Raw genomic sequence first — 16,837 nt, 5'->3', positions numbered from 1 at the left:
ATTATTTATTATTATTATTTTTACATTTATATCCCGCTTTTCCTCCAAGGAGCCCAAAGCAGTGTACTACATACTTGAGTTTCTCTTTCACAACAACCCTGTGAAGTAGGTTGGGCTGAGAGAGAAGTGACTGGCCCAGAGTCACCCAGCTAGTATCATGGCTGAATGGGGATTGAACACGGGTCTCCCCAGTCCTAGTCCAGCACTCTAACCACTACACCACACTGGCTCTCTGAAAGGCATCATCTCATACTTTGCGGGAGATGGCCATGGTAAACCCCTCCTGTATTCTACCAAAGAAAACCACATGACTGACTCTGTGGTCGCCAGAAGTCAATATCGACTCGACGGCACAACTTTACTTTTAGTAGTATAGGAGGGTTTATTTATTTTATTTTATTTATTTAACATATTTCTATACCGCCCAAAACTTGCGTCTCTGGGCGGTTCACATTTAAAATAATATAAACATTAGAATTATTTAAAACCCAACATTAAAAGGATTAAAAGTATGAAAAGATTAAAAGTATAAGGGTTGGCTTCCAAGAGCATGTTTCCTCCCTTTTCTACACTTCAGTGCACCTTTGCCACTCTACTTGCAGTAATTGTCCTTTTCAGTTTTCTTTTAACAGAACCCGGCATTATTTCTGTTTTGGTCTTCTCCCCCCACCCCCCAGCTTTAATTTTTAAAAAATAAAAATGGATTCCTATTTAAATAAAAATGCTCCTATTCATGTTTATTTAGATGTTAATAAATGACGTAGAGCCAGGTTACCTGGGAGAGCACCACCTTCTGCATGATCCCCACAGCACATTAAGATCATCAAGAGAGGTTCGTCTCTAGATGCTGCCAGCTCGTCTGGTGGTGACTCAGGAATAGGCCTTCTCTGTAGTGGCTCCTGGGCTATGGAACCACCTAGGCAGTATATAAATTAAATCCATAAAAATAAATAAATTAATGTAAGCCTAATTGCTGGCAATGGGGCTTCCTCCCAAAAAGTGGGGAGAGAGAGAAGAATCACAAGTTTTGGGGTAGGGTGTGTTGTGCATTGATGTGGATAATTAGAGAGGTTTGGTGTTGGTTGGTTTTTTTAAAAAAAGCATTGTTCCTGTCCCATCTATTATGATCACGGCAATTTAAATAACAAAAAAAATTAATCCCAAATTTTAAAGTGTGCATGCACAGAACCCCCTGCACATACCTACCCTCACAAGGGTAAATTATGTGTGCAATTTTTATCCCATTCTGCCTAGAAACAAAAAAAGGGAAGCATTTTTAGTGATTTTCTATTATGGTCTATAGCCAAAGCAAAAATAACAGGAATAGCATTATATCACTTATTCCTCCCCCTGCCCCCAATTGAAAGTATGCAAAAGTGGCAACTTAAGATTTAAAAAATGTAAAGGAGGAAATGATTGTTCTTGACAGCACAATCTATGGATAATAGTATTTGCTCAGAAGAAAGGCCCATAAGTGTGAATAGGATTACAGCCAAGTCAAGTGGAAGGTTCCATGAGAGGAAACTATTTGAGGAAGTAATTTATTAATGGTCAGCATCAATGTCCAGAAAACAGGAGACACTTAAAACCACATTGAACATTTCTTTTGTTTGTTTCTTCCTTTCCAAGCTCCACAGGAGTCTTGGCAGAAGGTGGTGGTGGTGGTTGTTTGAAATATTTGATTCACTGGATTTACGTGACAAAAGAATATAATTTTTTTTAAAAACCCAGACTCTGTCAGGACAGGAGGTATGGGGCAGGAAGAGACAATCAACTGATAACGGTTCCACTCACTAGAAGAGCAGCGAGTCAGAATAGCAGCTAGTACAACTCCCACCCCATCCACCCACAAAAACTGCTGCATGTGGATGCTAGGTTTCTCTTCCACATGCAGTTCAATGCAGAAATCCATAGAAATGAGCACAAAAAGCCCTCTGTCTGGAAGGATGCAGAGTTAGATTCATAGGATGTGTTTTAAAAATGCCACATTCCTCCTCTATCATTTTAAAGAAACAGAAAAACAGGTTGCTTACCTGTAATAGGTGATCTTTGCGGTGATCCGGCTATGTGCAGGCTCGGATGGGCCCACAGGGCAACAGGGCATATTTCCGGTGCGTCCCACCTGCAGGGCGCACCTGTGCCCCACCACACTCGACAGCAGCGAATACTCCCACCCTTATGTACCCATTCTGCTCAAAACCCGACACCCTTCCCACATACATTCCACCACCCTCTCAGTGCCCCCAGTCCAGCTCTGGTTATGCACCCGTGCAGTAGCTCCCACGGAAGGATTTTCAAGCTCCCCAAGGCTCTCTGTAGCTCTGCCTTTCATGCACCAAGTGTGCTTGGTATCTTTGGTGGCAGAGTGCCCTTTTGTTCAGTTCCTTCTTGACCACCATTGTGTGTGCTTCCCTTAGGAGTCACTCCTCGGTCATGCTTAGTTCCTGAAAGAAAAAGTTTCATGGTTTGAATTCTTGGTTTTTAAACTATGGTTTGTTCTACATTTGTTGCATCTACATTTAAACTATGGTTTGCTCTATGGTTATCTCTACACTTTGCCTTACGATTTTCCCAGTGTTTCATAACCCTTAAGCACTCTATTGAAGGGCAACTGAATGAATGGAAGTCCCAGATAAACCACTGTTACCAATAGCTCAGGAATGCAGAATTTGGATCCTTGATTAGGCACATTGGCCTGCTCAGTTCAGATGTCACAGCCAAACCATGACTTGGCCATCAAGGCTGTGCCTTGGGCTTGCATGTTCCCTTCTTCTCCTTCCTCCTCTCATGTACTTCAGTTCCTACTCTCACTTGCTAGTTAGTGGAATGCTGTTGTATCCAAATTAGGCAAACTGTGACTACTGCAAATCATAGTTTGCCTCTAAACCAGAACTGGAAGCCATGGTTCAAATTCTGGCCTCTTAATTGCTGGCCTGAAAGGCAGGAGATGGGTGTGGACCAGCATCTTCCTTAGCAGTGAAGTGTGATGGCAGCAAGCCATTGTGATGGCAAGGGGGAAAGGGTTGGCCCACCGCTCTTCACCCCCTTGTCAAAGTACCCTCCAGCAAAACTGGGCCCTTCCCTTGGAATCCAGAACACACAACAATGTCCCCTGCATCAGCTTCTGGCTCTGCCATGCCAAGGCCTGCAGATTGATTGATTTGATTGATTGATTATCTTTAAAAGATTTATATTATCTATTATTTATTTATTCTATTTATATATCACCCATCCTAAAGCAGCTCAGGGCGGTTTACATTAAAAAAATCAAACCATTTAAAATATTAACTTAAAACATAAAATAAAAGCAGTTAAAATATTAACATAAAACACATTTTAAAACCTTTTAAAACCAGTTAATTATTATTAAAAGCTAGGCTGAAAAGATGGGTCTTTACGGCTCCCTTGAAGGCCTCCAAAGACGATAAACCTCTTATACCCAGGGGGCGGGCGCGGGCCATGAACGTGCCTCCAGGGGGCAGGGCGGGCGGCTTCTTTACGTGTAAACGGAGCTGGTGCTCCATGCCGCCCAGCAGCCCCCACGGCGGGGAATCGCTTCCGCCACTCACCTGGCCGCTGGCGGGGGTTCGCCTCCATGGGAGCCAGGTGAGTGGGGAAGGTGATTCCCCACCCCAGGGGCTGCTGGGCGTCACGGAGCACCAGCTCCATTTCCACTTAAAGAAGCCGCCTGCCGCCCCCCCACCTCCCGGAGGTGCGTTCCCGGCCCGCGCCTGCCAGGGGGGTATAGGTTCGACAACCTAGGGGCGACAGTTGAGAAGGCTTGATCCCAAGTTGCCACCCGATAAACTGGTAGCACCTGAAATTGCACATTTCCTGATGATCTTAATGAGTGGTAGAGATCTTGCAGGAAAAGGTGCCTAACCCGTCCCTAACCTGTTCAGGGCTTTAAAGGTAATAACTATTAGGCATGTGCCCCAAACATTTCAGAGGCCATTGTAAAGGCCTCCAAAACGTTTCGGGGCTGGGGCGGTGTTCGGTGTTTCGGCACTGGCGGGGGTAGTACTTTAAGGGTGGGGGAGGGTGTACTCACCCCCCCACCGCATTTCCCCCGCCAGCGCTCTGTAAACTTCAAGCCCCTTGGGGCGGCAGCGTTCCTCCCTGCCGCCCCATTCCCCCCGTTGGAAGTGCATCCCTGTCGTACGTGCATGCACGCACCCGTCTGCCATGCACGTGCATGCACAACGGGCGCATGCGCGCTCGCAACTTCCAGCCACTTCCGGTTGATGGGGGGAACGGGGCGTCAGGGAGGAACGCTGCCGCCCCGAGGGGCTTGAAGTTTACAGAGCGCTGGCAGGTGAAATGCGGCGGGGTGTGTGTGAGTACACCCTCCCCCGCCCTTAAAGTACTAACCCCACCGGTGCCGAAGACTTTTCGTGCACATCCCTAATAACCATTACTTTATGTCACCCGGAGCTGGGTGAGAAGGCTTACCCATGCGTCACTGACAGTGATACTTCAGATAGTGGCAGGACACACAAGAGAGCCTCTCTACATGATCTCACAGGCCAGGATTGCTCTGTGGGTAGGGATGTGCACGGAACCAGTGGGGGTCTGTTTGAAGGCAGGGGGAGGAGAATTTCCCCCTGCGCCTTCGAACCTTCCAAACCACTGGGTGTTCGAACCTGTTCGGAGGCCTGTAATATGGCTTCCGAACAGGTTCGTGCACATCCCTATCTGTGGGAGTAGGTAGTCCTTTAGGTATCTTGGCCCTAAGCCATTAAGGGCTTTAAAGGTCAAAACCAGCACCTTGAATTGAAATACCTATACAGGTGGACCTCATTATCCATGGGGGGTTCCATTCCCACTGATTTCCACGGGTAATGAAACAGCAGGTAACGAGACAATCAGTCGATGGCAATTGGAGGGTTAGGTTCCTACAGGGCAAAAAAAGGCTAAAAACGGCCCAAATAATTGCAATGACGATATGCCATACCATGCTTTGCAGGTCTTCAGCTGTTCAGCAATGCCCCCCAAAAGCCACAAATCTACTATTTTCTCGCAAAAAATCACAGTAACTCCCGCCCCCCGAAAGAGCCACTAAATGGCTCTGTGTTGCAAAATGGTGGCTGGAATGACCTCAGAGGTCATTTCTGGCCACCCCGAAATCGTGGATATGGGAAATTTAACCCGCTCACTGCCCCCGCACATATACTGAGGTTGGGTATCAATTGCCTGAGTGTGGATACGTGGAACTGTGGATGTCGGGGCTGCGTATGGCAAGGTTTGCCTGTATCTATATGTCACCTTTCTGGTCCAGAAAACTTAGGAACATAGGAAGCTGCCATATACTGAGTCAGACCATTGTTCTATCTAGCTCAGTATTGTCTTCACATACTGGCAGCAACTTCTCCAAGGTTGCAGGCAGGGATCTCTCTCAGCTCTTTCTTGGAGAAGCCAGGAGGGGAACTTGAAACCTTCTGCTCTTCCCAGAGCGGCTCCATCCACCTAAGGGGGATATGTTACAGTGCTCACACTTCTGGTCTCCCATTCATATGCAACCAGGGCAGACCCTGCTTAGCTAAGGAGACAAGTCATGTTTGCTACCACAAGACCACGCAAGGCAGTTTGCAGTAAAATAAAACTGTTAGAATAGAAAATAGAGCAATAGTCGGGGGCGGGGGGGGGGCGGGGGACGACCCCACAACTCACAAAATAAGAGAAGAACTGAATCAAATCCATCCAGGACAAATGCTTACTAATATTTTAAAAAGGAAAAGTCTTACTTACGCATTAGAATATCAATAAAGAGAATGTTAAACAGATTCCTTTGAACAGGGTGTTCTAGAGAGTGTGCATTGTTGTTGAGAAGACCTCTCTCATGTCTGTACCAACTGTACCCAGTGATGCTGGGTGGAAAGCTTTCCACTGCTATATTTTCCCCGATTAAAGACCAATTAATTTTATTGAACAATATACCCTAATGAATGGATGACAGTACAATATCAGGCAAGTAAGACAGTTTCAAAGTTATAATTAACTTTGTGGGGTGATTATCTCTAGGGAAGCGAGTAGGGTTGCCAGTTCTGATGGAAATTATTCTTGGGGATGTTTCCTCCAATATTTTTCACAAGTTCAATTCATTAAAATCTCCAGGATTGGTTTCAGTAGTGACCTAGAGATTGATGCTTATTCCTGGAGACTTCCTGGAGGGTTGGCAGCCCTAGAAGCAAAAATGTGTTGCGTACACACATAGCCTTATTGATTTTTACCTGGGAGTAAAATAAAACCAAGATACACATAATTTAAGTGAAAAATCCAGTTATGAACTCACCTGATTGATTTTTTTTTACTTGCACAGCCAGAACTAGAATCTGTATTCCATTCCTAACAGTAAGAAAAAGCAAAACTAACACTGATTAGTTTTGGTTTTCCTTCCAACAAATGCTCAAAACATCATCTCATATATTTTGCTGAGCTGGGGAGGTTGGAAGTGTTTGTATCAAAACATACATTGTATAAAGCAGGGCTTGAGAAATCCCAGGTGCCCAGGAGCCATGGCGCCTAGAAATTTAACCATGACACCTAGACTAGGATATTCAGAGGTAGAGTTATTTAATAAAGTCTTTATTTGTCCCGGGTAGCCCCATTTCTGTTCTAAGTATGTCACTTATAAAGGGGATAAAGAGAAGCCCATTGACCCTCCCACTCATAATGTCTGTTACTAAGTTCAGTAATTTTGTCAGGTGTCCACTATCTGGCTCCTAAATTTTTAGGCTGGCTCCTAGATCCAAAAAAATTTGTTAGGTCCTGGTATAAAGTGTTACTGTGTGTCTTTAAACTTTTTAAAGTATACCAATAAACTTTTATTAAAAATTTAAAACTAGTAAAACAAGACAAAAATGAATATATTAATAGCTGTACAACCAATATTAATCTATTCAATATTACTTCATAATTAACTCTAAATTAATGTTTTTTAATCCTTAATTATTAATAATTCTTGCATTACTTTCATTATAAAAAATCAAGGGAAACATCATGTTTCCCTTGACTTTTTTGTTTGAAGACTTGGACACAATGATTTGGAAGGAGGATAAAGAACTGATCAATCATCCTTTGTCTGTAGCTAGATTAACCACAATTAGAGGTTGAAAAAATTCAAAGCCTCCATCATGGGATGAGTGGATTTTTAAGGTATGGGACACTGCAATTATGGTGAAATTAACAAATTGCATAAGGTATACAGAAGGGAGACAGCAAAGCAGTGTGTTTGTGCACAAATGGTTTTTATCCAAGATTGGCACAATACATTTCTGGATAAAATTCAGCCATTTTTGTTACTGGGTTCACTAAGAATAATTTAATTTAGTAAAGCAGGAAAAGGAGCTCTGGAAAGATTCCAATAAACTTCTTAAAATATTCCAATAAAGATAATTTCCACAAAACTTTAATAATGATGTTTATATCACATTAAATGCTGTCCTATTCAAGCATTTCAGTTCAAATACTTGTGGCTTTTAGAAAAAAATGAGATTTTCATATAAAATTAAAATGGGGTACTTTTAAAAAATTGTCCACCAAATATACAAGTCAGGCATGCGAAGTTGGATCACAATCTATTTAGTGCACCAGAGGGTTTTCCAGTTAATCATTTCCAGAAAACCCACATTGCTGGCTGCTCCTTGGATGCAGGGCAGGGGTGGGGGAGTTGTGGAAGAAGGCCTCCTCTGCCAATTACAGTGACCAGCAGACTCATCCTTTACGGACCTCCGTGGTCCAGTGTCCCCTGTGGCACCAGTCTTCTGCATCAGTGATATCCCTTGGCCCACCAACCAAGAGGTGGTAGAGAGAAGCAGCCCACCCATCCAACTTGATTATACAGAAAAAGACATATAGTACATTAGCTGAGAGATGTACCTCAAGATCCCCCACCCTGTTCTGTAGTCAGCTTTCTAGATAAGCCAATCCAACGTGTTGGAAGCACATGAAGAAGCCAAGTGGTTCGCTCAAGCTTCCGTTGCCTCTCCTGTGTTTGGCTGTAGAGACTGGAGTTTTCATGGGAAACTGCCTGTGCCCAAACCAGCTCATTTCCAGTTCTGCAACCTACCCATTATCCAGGCAAACAGCCATCTCAACTCATTTTTGCATTTTAAAATCCTCTTGTTGGCTTGGGTGTGGTCAGTTGTATAGAGAGAGATTCAGATTAATCCAGGCATGTGGGGCTGAGGTGACTTTCCTACCAGTTAGGATACTGGTGACTTATGCAGAGAGCCTGATGTGCAATAAAGAACACTCGATGCAGGGGGAAGAAGAATCTTTAATTCCCCTCCGTTGTCTCTCCACATCACAACCATCTGTCCTCTCCACTAGGAATTTGCAGCGCTTACTAAGGAGTTGAACTTGTGCCGGGAACAATTGTCAGAGCGCGAGGAGGAGATCTCGGAGCTGAAGGCAGAACGTAACAACACACGGGTGAGCAGGGGAAGGGACAAGGAGATCTAGCTCCTAACTTTGTTTTGAAATCCCGAATCTGCTAGATATTGGCATGTTAGGTTTTAATTGTTACAGAGTTTATGAGTCTATACCAGGGCTACACAACTTTTGCCCTTCTGCAGTGACCAATTGTCAGTGATTATGGCTCCCGTAATCACTGACAAATTATAGCTCCCGTAATCACTGACAAATTATAGCTCCCAAAATCACTGACAAATTACCACGGTAACGGGGGATTATGGGAATTGTAGTCCAAAAACAACTGGAGGGCAAAATCCTGGTCTATATCAACATTCTTAAGTCCTGTGAGGGGTGGGAGGATGAGTGAAGTCCTGTTTACTTGCTCCCCATTACATGTTCATGGTTTATCCCCCTCCATTTCCCAGATGTTTAATGTGTGGTAGTGTCTCTACACCAGTGGTTTGCAAGATGGGTTCCTCCAGATGTTGCTGAACTATAACTCCCAGCATCCCCAGTCATAATAAATTGTACCTGGGGATGCTGGGGGTTGTAGTTCAGCAACATCTGGAGGAACCCAGATTGGGAACCATTCCTCTACACACACAGACACACAACACACGTAGGACCCCTTTCACACTCAGATATATGGACTTCGGGGTGCATTGCTGGCAGGCGATTGATAGAAGCTTTTATTGTTTTAATTGCAGGAGTCTCCCACTGTAGCCCTCTAGCTGTTGTTGGACTACAACTCCCAATATCCCCAGTCACAATAGCCACTAGCCAGGCATGGTGGAGTTGCAGGTCAACATCTGCAAGAGGACCATTGAAATGGAGTGGGCTAAGAGCAGAGTCTCTGATACTGGGGAACTCCTGCAGAAATGTAAGCCGTGAAATTGGCTGTTGTGCTGTTATATAAGAAGCTGCCTTCTATGGAGCCAGACCATTAGTCCATCTAGCTCAGTACACTGACTGGCAGTAACTCTCCAGGGTTTCAGACAGAGATCTTTCCCAGTCCTACCTGAAGATGCCAGGGATTGAACCTGGAAGCTAGATGCTCTGCCACTGAGCTACAGCCTCTGTGAAGAAGGTATTCTGTACCCTTTCCTTTCCCCCTCTCTTTCCCCCTCTTGGGAACCAGCCTTTAGAATACTAAAAGAATTTTACCATTTTTAATACATATATTTATTATTCTGCTCACTTGTGTGTTAGATGTCATTAACTATTCATTCTTTTAATGTTCATGAGGGGACACTGCCCTTTTTTCCTTCTTCTAGAGTGGGAGCGCTTCTGCCTCCCTCCCTCCTTGTGTTGTTTTTTTCCTGGTCGAACCCACTATTACATGGGATAGCAAAGCTGTCTTTATAGCTTGCCTGCTTTTGGACACACACACACCCCGGTTAGCTGATGCTTGTTGATGGCCATTTGGAAAAGGAATAGAATTCCTAACTCTGGCTGAATCTATTCCTGGAGATGTCCCCCACCCCACCCCAATATTTCCCCCTACCCCAATATTCTTCACAGTATCAAGCCATTAAGATCTCCATGATTGCTTTTAGTAGTTACCTGTAGATTAATGATGATTCCTGAGAGTACTCCAGACCAGTCCTGGAGTGTTGGCTGACCTAAAGGGACAGAGGAGACCATTTTAGGAAAGTAAAGAAGTGTGCCCAGAGTGTGCTTTAACTGTGAAATTTGAGTGTTTGACTTCCCTCTCCAACAATGTGCAGCCCTATCATCTCTGCTAACCCTTGGGCTTCCTTGTCTGTCCATTTCTCCCAGCTGCTGCTAGAACACCTGGAATGCCTGGTGTCACGACACGAACGCTCCCTCCGCATGACGGTGGTGAAGCGCCAGGCCCAATCTCCAGCTGGTGTCTCCAGCGAGGTGGAGGTGTTGAAGGCCCTCAAATCTCTCTTTGAACATCACAAGGCCCTGGATGAGAAGGTGAAGGAGGCATGGGAAGTCTGTGGACAGAATGGGTTGGTGGAGGGTAGAGATTCCTTCAGGTCCTCGGTGCTAAACCTCTATAAACATTATCTGTACTATACTGGGCATCTGGTCTTCCATCAGCCAACAGTTTTGTTGGCCAGAGTAAAATGTGAAGACCACCTATGGCCCATGCATTTGGAGGTGGGAAGCACTGTAAAATGTCAATTCGGTTAAAATCTGAGCTGTTGCTTGAGATTCCCAAATGCCATAGGTGTGTATATACATACACCGTGTCGGATATTTCCATTAAGTGATGAGGTGATTGTTTCAGAGAGGTAGTAAAGCTGGCTGAGGGATTTTTGTAAGGAAAACAAAATCTCCCCGCATATAGCAGAAGGCAGGGCTTGTGCAACTGGCGGAGAGGTGAGAGTGTACCACCCAGCTAATGCTAACTCCACTTCATTTCTGTCTGGTACGTGGCAGGTTCGAGAACGGCTGCGAGTAGCATTAGAGCGGGTTGCAGTATTGGAAGAGGAGCTGGAAATGTCCAATCAGGAGGTATGAAGACCCATGAACAGATATTTGGATCCCCCAGGAGTGCTGGGGCAGATTTCTTCGACACCACGTGTGGGTTGTTTAGTGCTTTTGGCACTACAAGTTGGTCTGCTGCCAGAGGCCAAATACCTGAGAGGTGCAAACTGCATCTTTACAGCTTTCATGCAGGCTCCACTATTGTTGAGGAAGGTCCAAGCTAGACACCTAGGGACCAGGACGTTTTTCACACCCAGCTTTTAGTCCGCATGGAGAGGGCGCATTCACATATCGGCCAAATTTACCCTGAAGTCCCTGTGAGCTATTGAGGAGCACTTCACACACAATTTGGGTTTCATCAGGTGTTTGAGTATAGCCCAATTTATATCTGGGGTAAAAAATTCCACTTTTTAGGTTGGTTTTTTTGGGCAACTTCGAACTCTCAGTAAAGCTTCCCAGGAAACCCACGGTAAAGTCTGCTGTCTGGGAAAGCTCCAGGCTTTTACTCATGTGCTCTTTCAATGAGGGTAGCAAGGGTAGTTTAATGGGAAGGCACACTTAGAACTGTAGAAGATGCCTGCCCCCTCTGGCCATCCTCTGTAATTGAAAGCAAAGCGACAGCTTTTGTGCCTCTAGCCCCTGCTCTGCCTTCATCAAAAAGTGCCAGTTCAAACAATTTTAGTTTTGTTGTCATGCCTCCTCCCAGAAGCCGAAAGTTAGTCAAGTTCCCTGGAGGCAGAGCCTTTGGGAGTCTTGTTGAACTAAAGAGTGGTGGCAACCCATAATGGTTGGATAGGTACTCCTGAAATAGATAATCCAATAAAATATAGTTTGTTCATTGGCCAGGTTGTGAATGCAACCTGAATGAGTGCCAAGCCCGCACGCTCTTATCTCCCCATCTTGGGAGAAGAGCTATGATGCAAGAACCCAGGTTTTTTAAACCACAGCTTGGCATGCTGTCTGAATCCAGGAACTGCGGATTAACTGTGATTTACAAACCAGGATTTGAAAAAACCAGGATTTGAAAACAAGATCAAATCCTGGTTTCATGACCTGATTTGCAAGCCACAATTAAACCATAGCTCTCAGGTATGGACAGATCAACAAAATTAGGATACCTCTCTTGAAGGGTACATGAGATGACAAGAAAAGATGGGGAGGAGGACTCAGCATTAGTTCAGGCTGTATTCATGATCCAGCAAACCATGGATTGTCTGAATCAGGCCCATATCTGAATGTAGCACAGTGGCTAGTGGTTAATAGTGTTAATATATTTCTCAAACTAAAAAAGGTTTCCTGGTGCTGCTGAAGAGACTGTTTTTGTCACAAGTCCATTTCCACCTGCATCTCATTCATTAATTTTAATTTAATTTGAAACATCTGTACATGGTTTCTTCTTAACTGCCTTCCTATATGCAGTCTCTTGCCCTTCGAGAACAGCTTGCCCGGCGCCGATCCGGCCTAGATGACCCCAGCAAAGAGGGAGATGCCCAGATTTGTGTAAGTGGTGTGGGAAGGGGCACTTTGCAGGGATGAAGGGGTGGGAGGGAAAGTGCCGAGAAGGCAATGCAGAGGTTGATGGGGGCACAGAAGCATGTGCACATTCAGGGTGTCCCCAGTGCGATTCCTTCCATTGTCAAATTGAGAAGGGGAGCAAGGGTGAAATTTCTAGCATATGTTAATCCATTCCCCTTCTCTTCACTGTTCAGGCCAATGGATCAGGCTCCCTTGATTTGGGGCGTGGTGGCCGAGAATCTGAGCTAGAGGAGGTCCTAGAGCGCCAGCGAGGAGAACTGTCCCAGCTGAAGGAGCGACTTACAATGCTCTGCCGGCAGATGGCTGAACTTGAGGAAGAGTTGGCGACGGCTCAGCGGGACCTCATTAAGTCTGAAGAGATCAATGCCAAACTGCAGCGGGACCTCAAGGAGGTAATAGCGGTGCCTGCCTCCCACCTCCCCACTCCATCCTGGTAGCCTTTTAGCTAAAATATGCAATTTATCATCAGATATCCCCTCCTCCTCAGAGAACTGGTGGGCAGCCATTGTAAACCCCAACTTTAAAAAGAAGAAAGCCCAGCCAAACCAGATCCTGGAACTTATAACGTGTGCTGAATTTTTCTTTGTTTATTTAAAAATATATATATATCCTGCTCCTCTGCTACAAAAATAAGAAATGGCAGCCACACATTTCATTTAAGAGCAGCGTTTGGAAAAGCTCACTGAAAATAAAACAGGCTTTGTTACCCACTGAAAAAGCAAGCAACAGTGGGGAGCCAGACAGAACTCTTCCCAGGAGGTCATTCAGGGTGTCATTCCAGATTTTAGGCACTACCGCTGAAAGAGCCTTGTCTCTTCTACCCACCTGCTGTACATCTGACGGCAGGGGGATCTGAGCAGGGCCTAAAGAGTGGATCTCAATGCTTTATCAGGTGTGGACAAGTCACCGTGGATCTTCCTTTCTCTCACAACCTGAAGGATCTGTGCTAGGGTTTCTTGTGTTTCACAGTCATGGATGGGAGGGCAGTGTCCATGGTCTACCCCGTGTCACTTCTCCATGGCTCCCTTCTCTTTTGTTGTGTGGGTGACCAGGCACTGGCTCAACGGGAGGACATGGAGGAACGGATCACCACGCTGGAGAAACGCTACCTGAGTGCGCAGAGGGAGGCAACCTCTCTTCATGATGTCAATGACAAGCTGGAAAATGAACTGGCCAGTAAGGAATCCCTGTATAGACAAGTGAGTCCTCGTTTCCTAGCTGCCTGTTCTGATGTTCAGCATCCGCATTCTAGTGTTTGGATGTCCTTAGCAGCCTTCCTCAGCTTTTCCAGTACATATAGGCAATTATGAAATCATCTTAACTTCCCCCTGCTGACTCTTCCCAACACATCCTAGATACTAGAACATAGATCCAGATAATGAAGATACTCTAGGGCAGGGCTGCTCACCTTCAGCCCTCCTGCAGATGTTGGCCTACAACTCCCATAATCCCTGGCTATTGGCCACTGTGGCTGGGGATCATGGGAGTTGTAGTCAAAAAAACAGCTGGGGGGCCTAAGTTGAGCAGGCCTGCTCTAGGGACCGTCTTGTCATGTCTTCCAGTCATTTGCTGGCTTTTCCTATAGCTTCTGTTTCTTATCCCCACTTCTGTGGACATGGAAGGTCCCACTTCCTGGTCCTGACTCTTCTAGCACCTTCCATAGCTCTACAGACAGCTGAGATGCACTTATTTTCCATCACCACCGCGTCTGCACCCGGCTTCCCAGGTTTCCTCCTGTCATTTTCTCTGTCCAATGCATTGCAGGTTGTTGGGGTCATTGCATGGGGTTTCATACTTTGACGAGGCCTTTGGGTGTCATCTTTTCCTCTGTGCAGAGTGAGGAAAAGAACAGGCAGCTGCAAGACTGGCTGGAAGACGCCAAACAGAAGCTTCAGCAAACCCTCCAGAAGGCTGAAACGTTGCCCGAAATAGAGGCCCAGCTGGCTCAGCGAGTGGCTGCCCTCAACAAGGTATTTGGTGAATTGGGGAGGCAATTCAGTGCTCAGTGTCAAGCGGCTGAGGAAGTGCCAACAAGAGGGATGAAATTGGCGAATGGGTCACAGTGGATATGGGCAGAAGAGTCCAAGCAATCAGGAAAAATAGGGCATGGATTAACCCTCTCTTTCACCCCCTACTCTCTAGGCAGAGGAGCGCCATGGGAATTTTGAGGAGCGTTTGCGTCAACTTGAAGCTCAGCTGGAAGAGAAAAACCAAGAGCTCCAAAGGGTGAGGGCAAGATGGGAAGTGGGGATGGAGTCTGATATTATTATTTATTTACTCGATTTCTATACCGCCCTTCCAAAAATGGCTCAGGGAGGTTTACACAGAGAAATAAATAAATAAGATGGCTCCCTGTCCCCAAAGGGCTCACAATCTAAAAAAGAAATATAAGATAGACACCAGCAACAGTCACTGGACAGATGCTGTGCTGGGGGTGGATAGGGCCAGTTACTCCCCCGCTGCTCAATAAAGAGAATCACCATGTTTAAAAGGTGCCTCTTTGCCCAGTTAGCAGGGGTTGTGGCTTGGAGGAGATGACCCTCTCCAGTTGGGCACTCTCTTTGCTTTGTGGGAGTGACTTGGTTGTGGAGACACTTCTGTTGAAGGTGGTGCTAAGGATAACAGTAGACATGAGAGAGACTGCTGGTTTGATCCGTTGGAGAGCAGGCCTTTGAAGCCATGGCCATAGACTTGGTGGAGAGGCGTGGGGAGGTTTTGGGAGAAGGACTGAAGCTCAGCGGTAGAATATCTGCTTTGCATGCAGAAGGCCCCAGGTTCAATCCCTGGCATCTCTGGCTAGGCTGGGAAAATACTCCTGCCTGAAACCTTGAAGAGCTGCTGCCAGTAAGTGTAGACAATAACAAATTGGATGAACCAATGCCCTGACTCAGTATAAAGCAGCTTCCTGTGTAACTTATGAGTGTAGGCCAGCAGTTTTCTCGGTCTCAGTTTCCTTGCCTGCAATATGGTTACCAATTTTGCAGGGCTTTTGTGAGGACAAAGACAGTACAGGCGGACCCCCTTATCCGCGGGGATTCCATTCTCCTATACAACCGTGGATAACGGAACCATGGATAACGGGGCATTAAGTCAATGGGATTTTGTGTGTGTGGGGAGGTGGGGAGGTTTCCAGAAGCTTAAAAATAGCCCCAAACCCATTTTTAAAAGAGCTAAAATAACTGAAACAAAGTGTCCTACCATGCCTCACTGGTCTGCAGGTGTCCCACAATGCCCCCAAATGTCTAAAATCGCTGTTTTTCTGCCGGGGTGGGGGTGGGTTTTAAAAACAAATGAGCCACAAAACGGCTCTGTTTGAGAAAATGCTGGCCAGAAATGGCCTCGGAGGTCGGACTCCAAACCCACAGATATGCGGAATTAACCATTTATTGTCCTCCCCTGCCCCACCTGGCTTATGCTGAGGTCGGGTGACGATTACCCCACTACAGAGATACGTGGAACCACGGATACTTGGTGTGTGAATGGTGAGATTTGCCTGTAAAGCACTCTGAAAATGAGCAGGGAAGGTGTGTGGGGTGTGTGTGTGCAGCGGGGGGTCACTAGCTGAGCAACAGGAGACAGAGGAAGTTAGTATCTGTGGTTAGTATCTATGGTTAGTATCACCCCTGCTAACTAAGCAAAGAGACATCTTTCAAAGTGGTGGTTCTCTTATATTTAGCAGCGGGAGAGCAACTGGCCCTATCCAACCCCAGCACAGCGTCTCTCCAGTGGCTGTTGCTGGTATTTGCCTTATGTCTCTTTTCAGATTTTGTGAGCCCTTTGCAGACAGGGGACCATCTTCTTGATGTATCATTTATTTTTCTGTGTAAACCACTTTGAGAACTTTGGTTGACAAGCGGTATATAAATATAGTAGTAGTAGTAGTAGTAGTAGTAGTAGTAGTATCCATTTTTTGGGAGGTGAATGGGAAGAGAAGGTGGGGGGGGGATAATGAGTGCTGACAGTTGAAGAAAGGGCCCTGCATAATCCTTCCTAGTATCTGCTTTCTTCTTTGATTAATAGGCACGCCAGAGGGAGAAAATGAATGATGAACACAACAAGCGCCTCTCAGAGACAGTAGACAAGCTGCTGTCTGAATCCAACGAGCGTCTCCAGTTGCACCTGAAGGAACGAATGGGCGCCCTGGAGGAGAAGGTAGACATGCGTGGTGTATATATGGTGGGAGATTGTAGAGTCAGGGTTTGAAGAGAGAGGTCTTCAGAGCAACTCTGTGTCTGTTGGATAAAACCCAGCGGAAGAAGCAGAAGGTGGCACTGTCTGAAGTTCTCACCCAACCATCTGACAGACAGAAGAGGACATGAAAGCTGCTTAGGCAACTGTGCCTCCAGAGGGGCTTTGGCTGCAAGTGGAGCTGTTTGTGACATTACGAGCCACTGCAAAAAAAGAGATGGATGTAAAACAGGAGCTG

The 16,837-nt window shown here is 45.8% G+C and overlaps 1 protein-coding gene across 10 annotated transcripts in view; it reads left to right on the top strand.

Annotated features, from left to right (window-relative positions):
* PPFIA3 (PTPRF interacting protein alpha 3) overlaps positions 1–16,837 on the top strand; it is a 74,747-nt gene that overhangs the window by 19,444 nt on the left and 38,466 nt on the right. For all 10 annotated transcript variants that reach the window (XM_053261970.1, XM_053261973.1, XM_053261971.1 and 7 more), the window contains exons 3-11: positions 8,332–8,433; positions 10,195–10,359; positions 10,828–10,902; positions 12,295–12,375; positions 12,585–12,803; positions 13,464–13,610; positions 14,247–14,381; positions 14,554–14,637; positions 16,432–16,563. In XM_053261970.1, the coding sequence (XP_053117945.1) occupies positions 8,332–8,433; positions 10,195–10,359; positions 10,828–10,902; positions 12,295–12,375; positions 12,585–12,803; positions 13,464–13,610; positions 14,247–14,381; positions 14,554–14,637; positions 16,432–16,563 (1,140 nt within the window). The remainder of the gene's footprint in view (positions 1–8,331; positions 8,434–10,194; positions 10,360–10,827; positions 10,903–12,294; positions 12,376–12,584; positions 12,804–13,463; positions 13,611–14,246; positions 14,382–14,553; positions 14,638–16,431; positions 16,564–16,837) is intronic.

This window comes from Hemicordylus capensis, chromosome 6, assembly GCF_027244095.1.
Source record: "Hemicordylus capensis ecotype Gifberg chromosome 6, rHemCap1.1.pri, whole genome shotgun sequence".
Lineage (NCBI taxonomy): Eukaryota > Metazoa > Chordata > Lepidosauria > Squamata > Cordylidae > Hemicordylus > Hemicordylus capensis.
The sequence above is the reverse complement of the archived record's forward strand: the minus strand, read 5'-3'. Positions and strand labels throughout refer to the sequence as shown.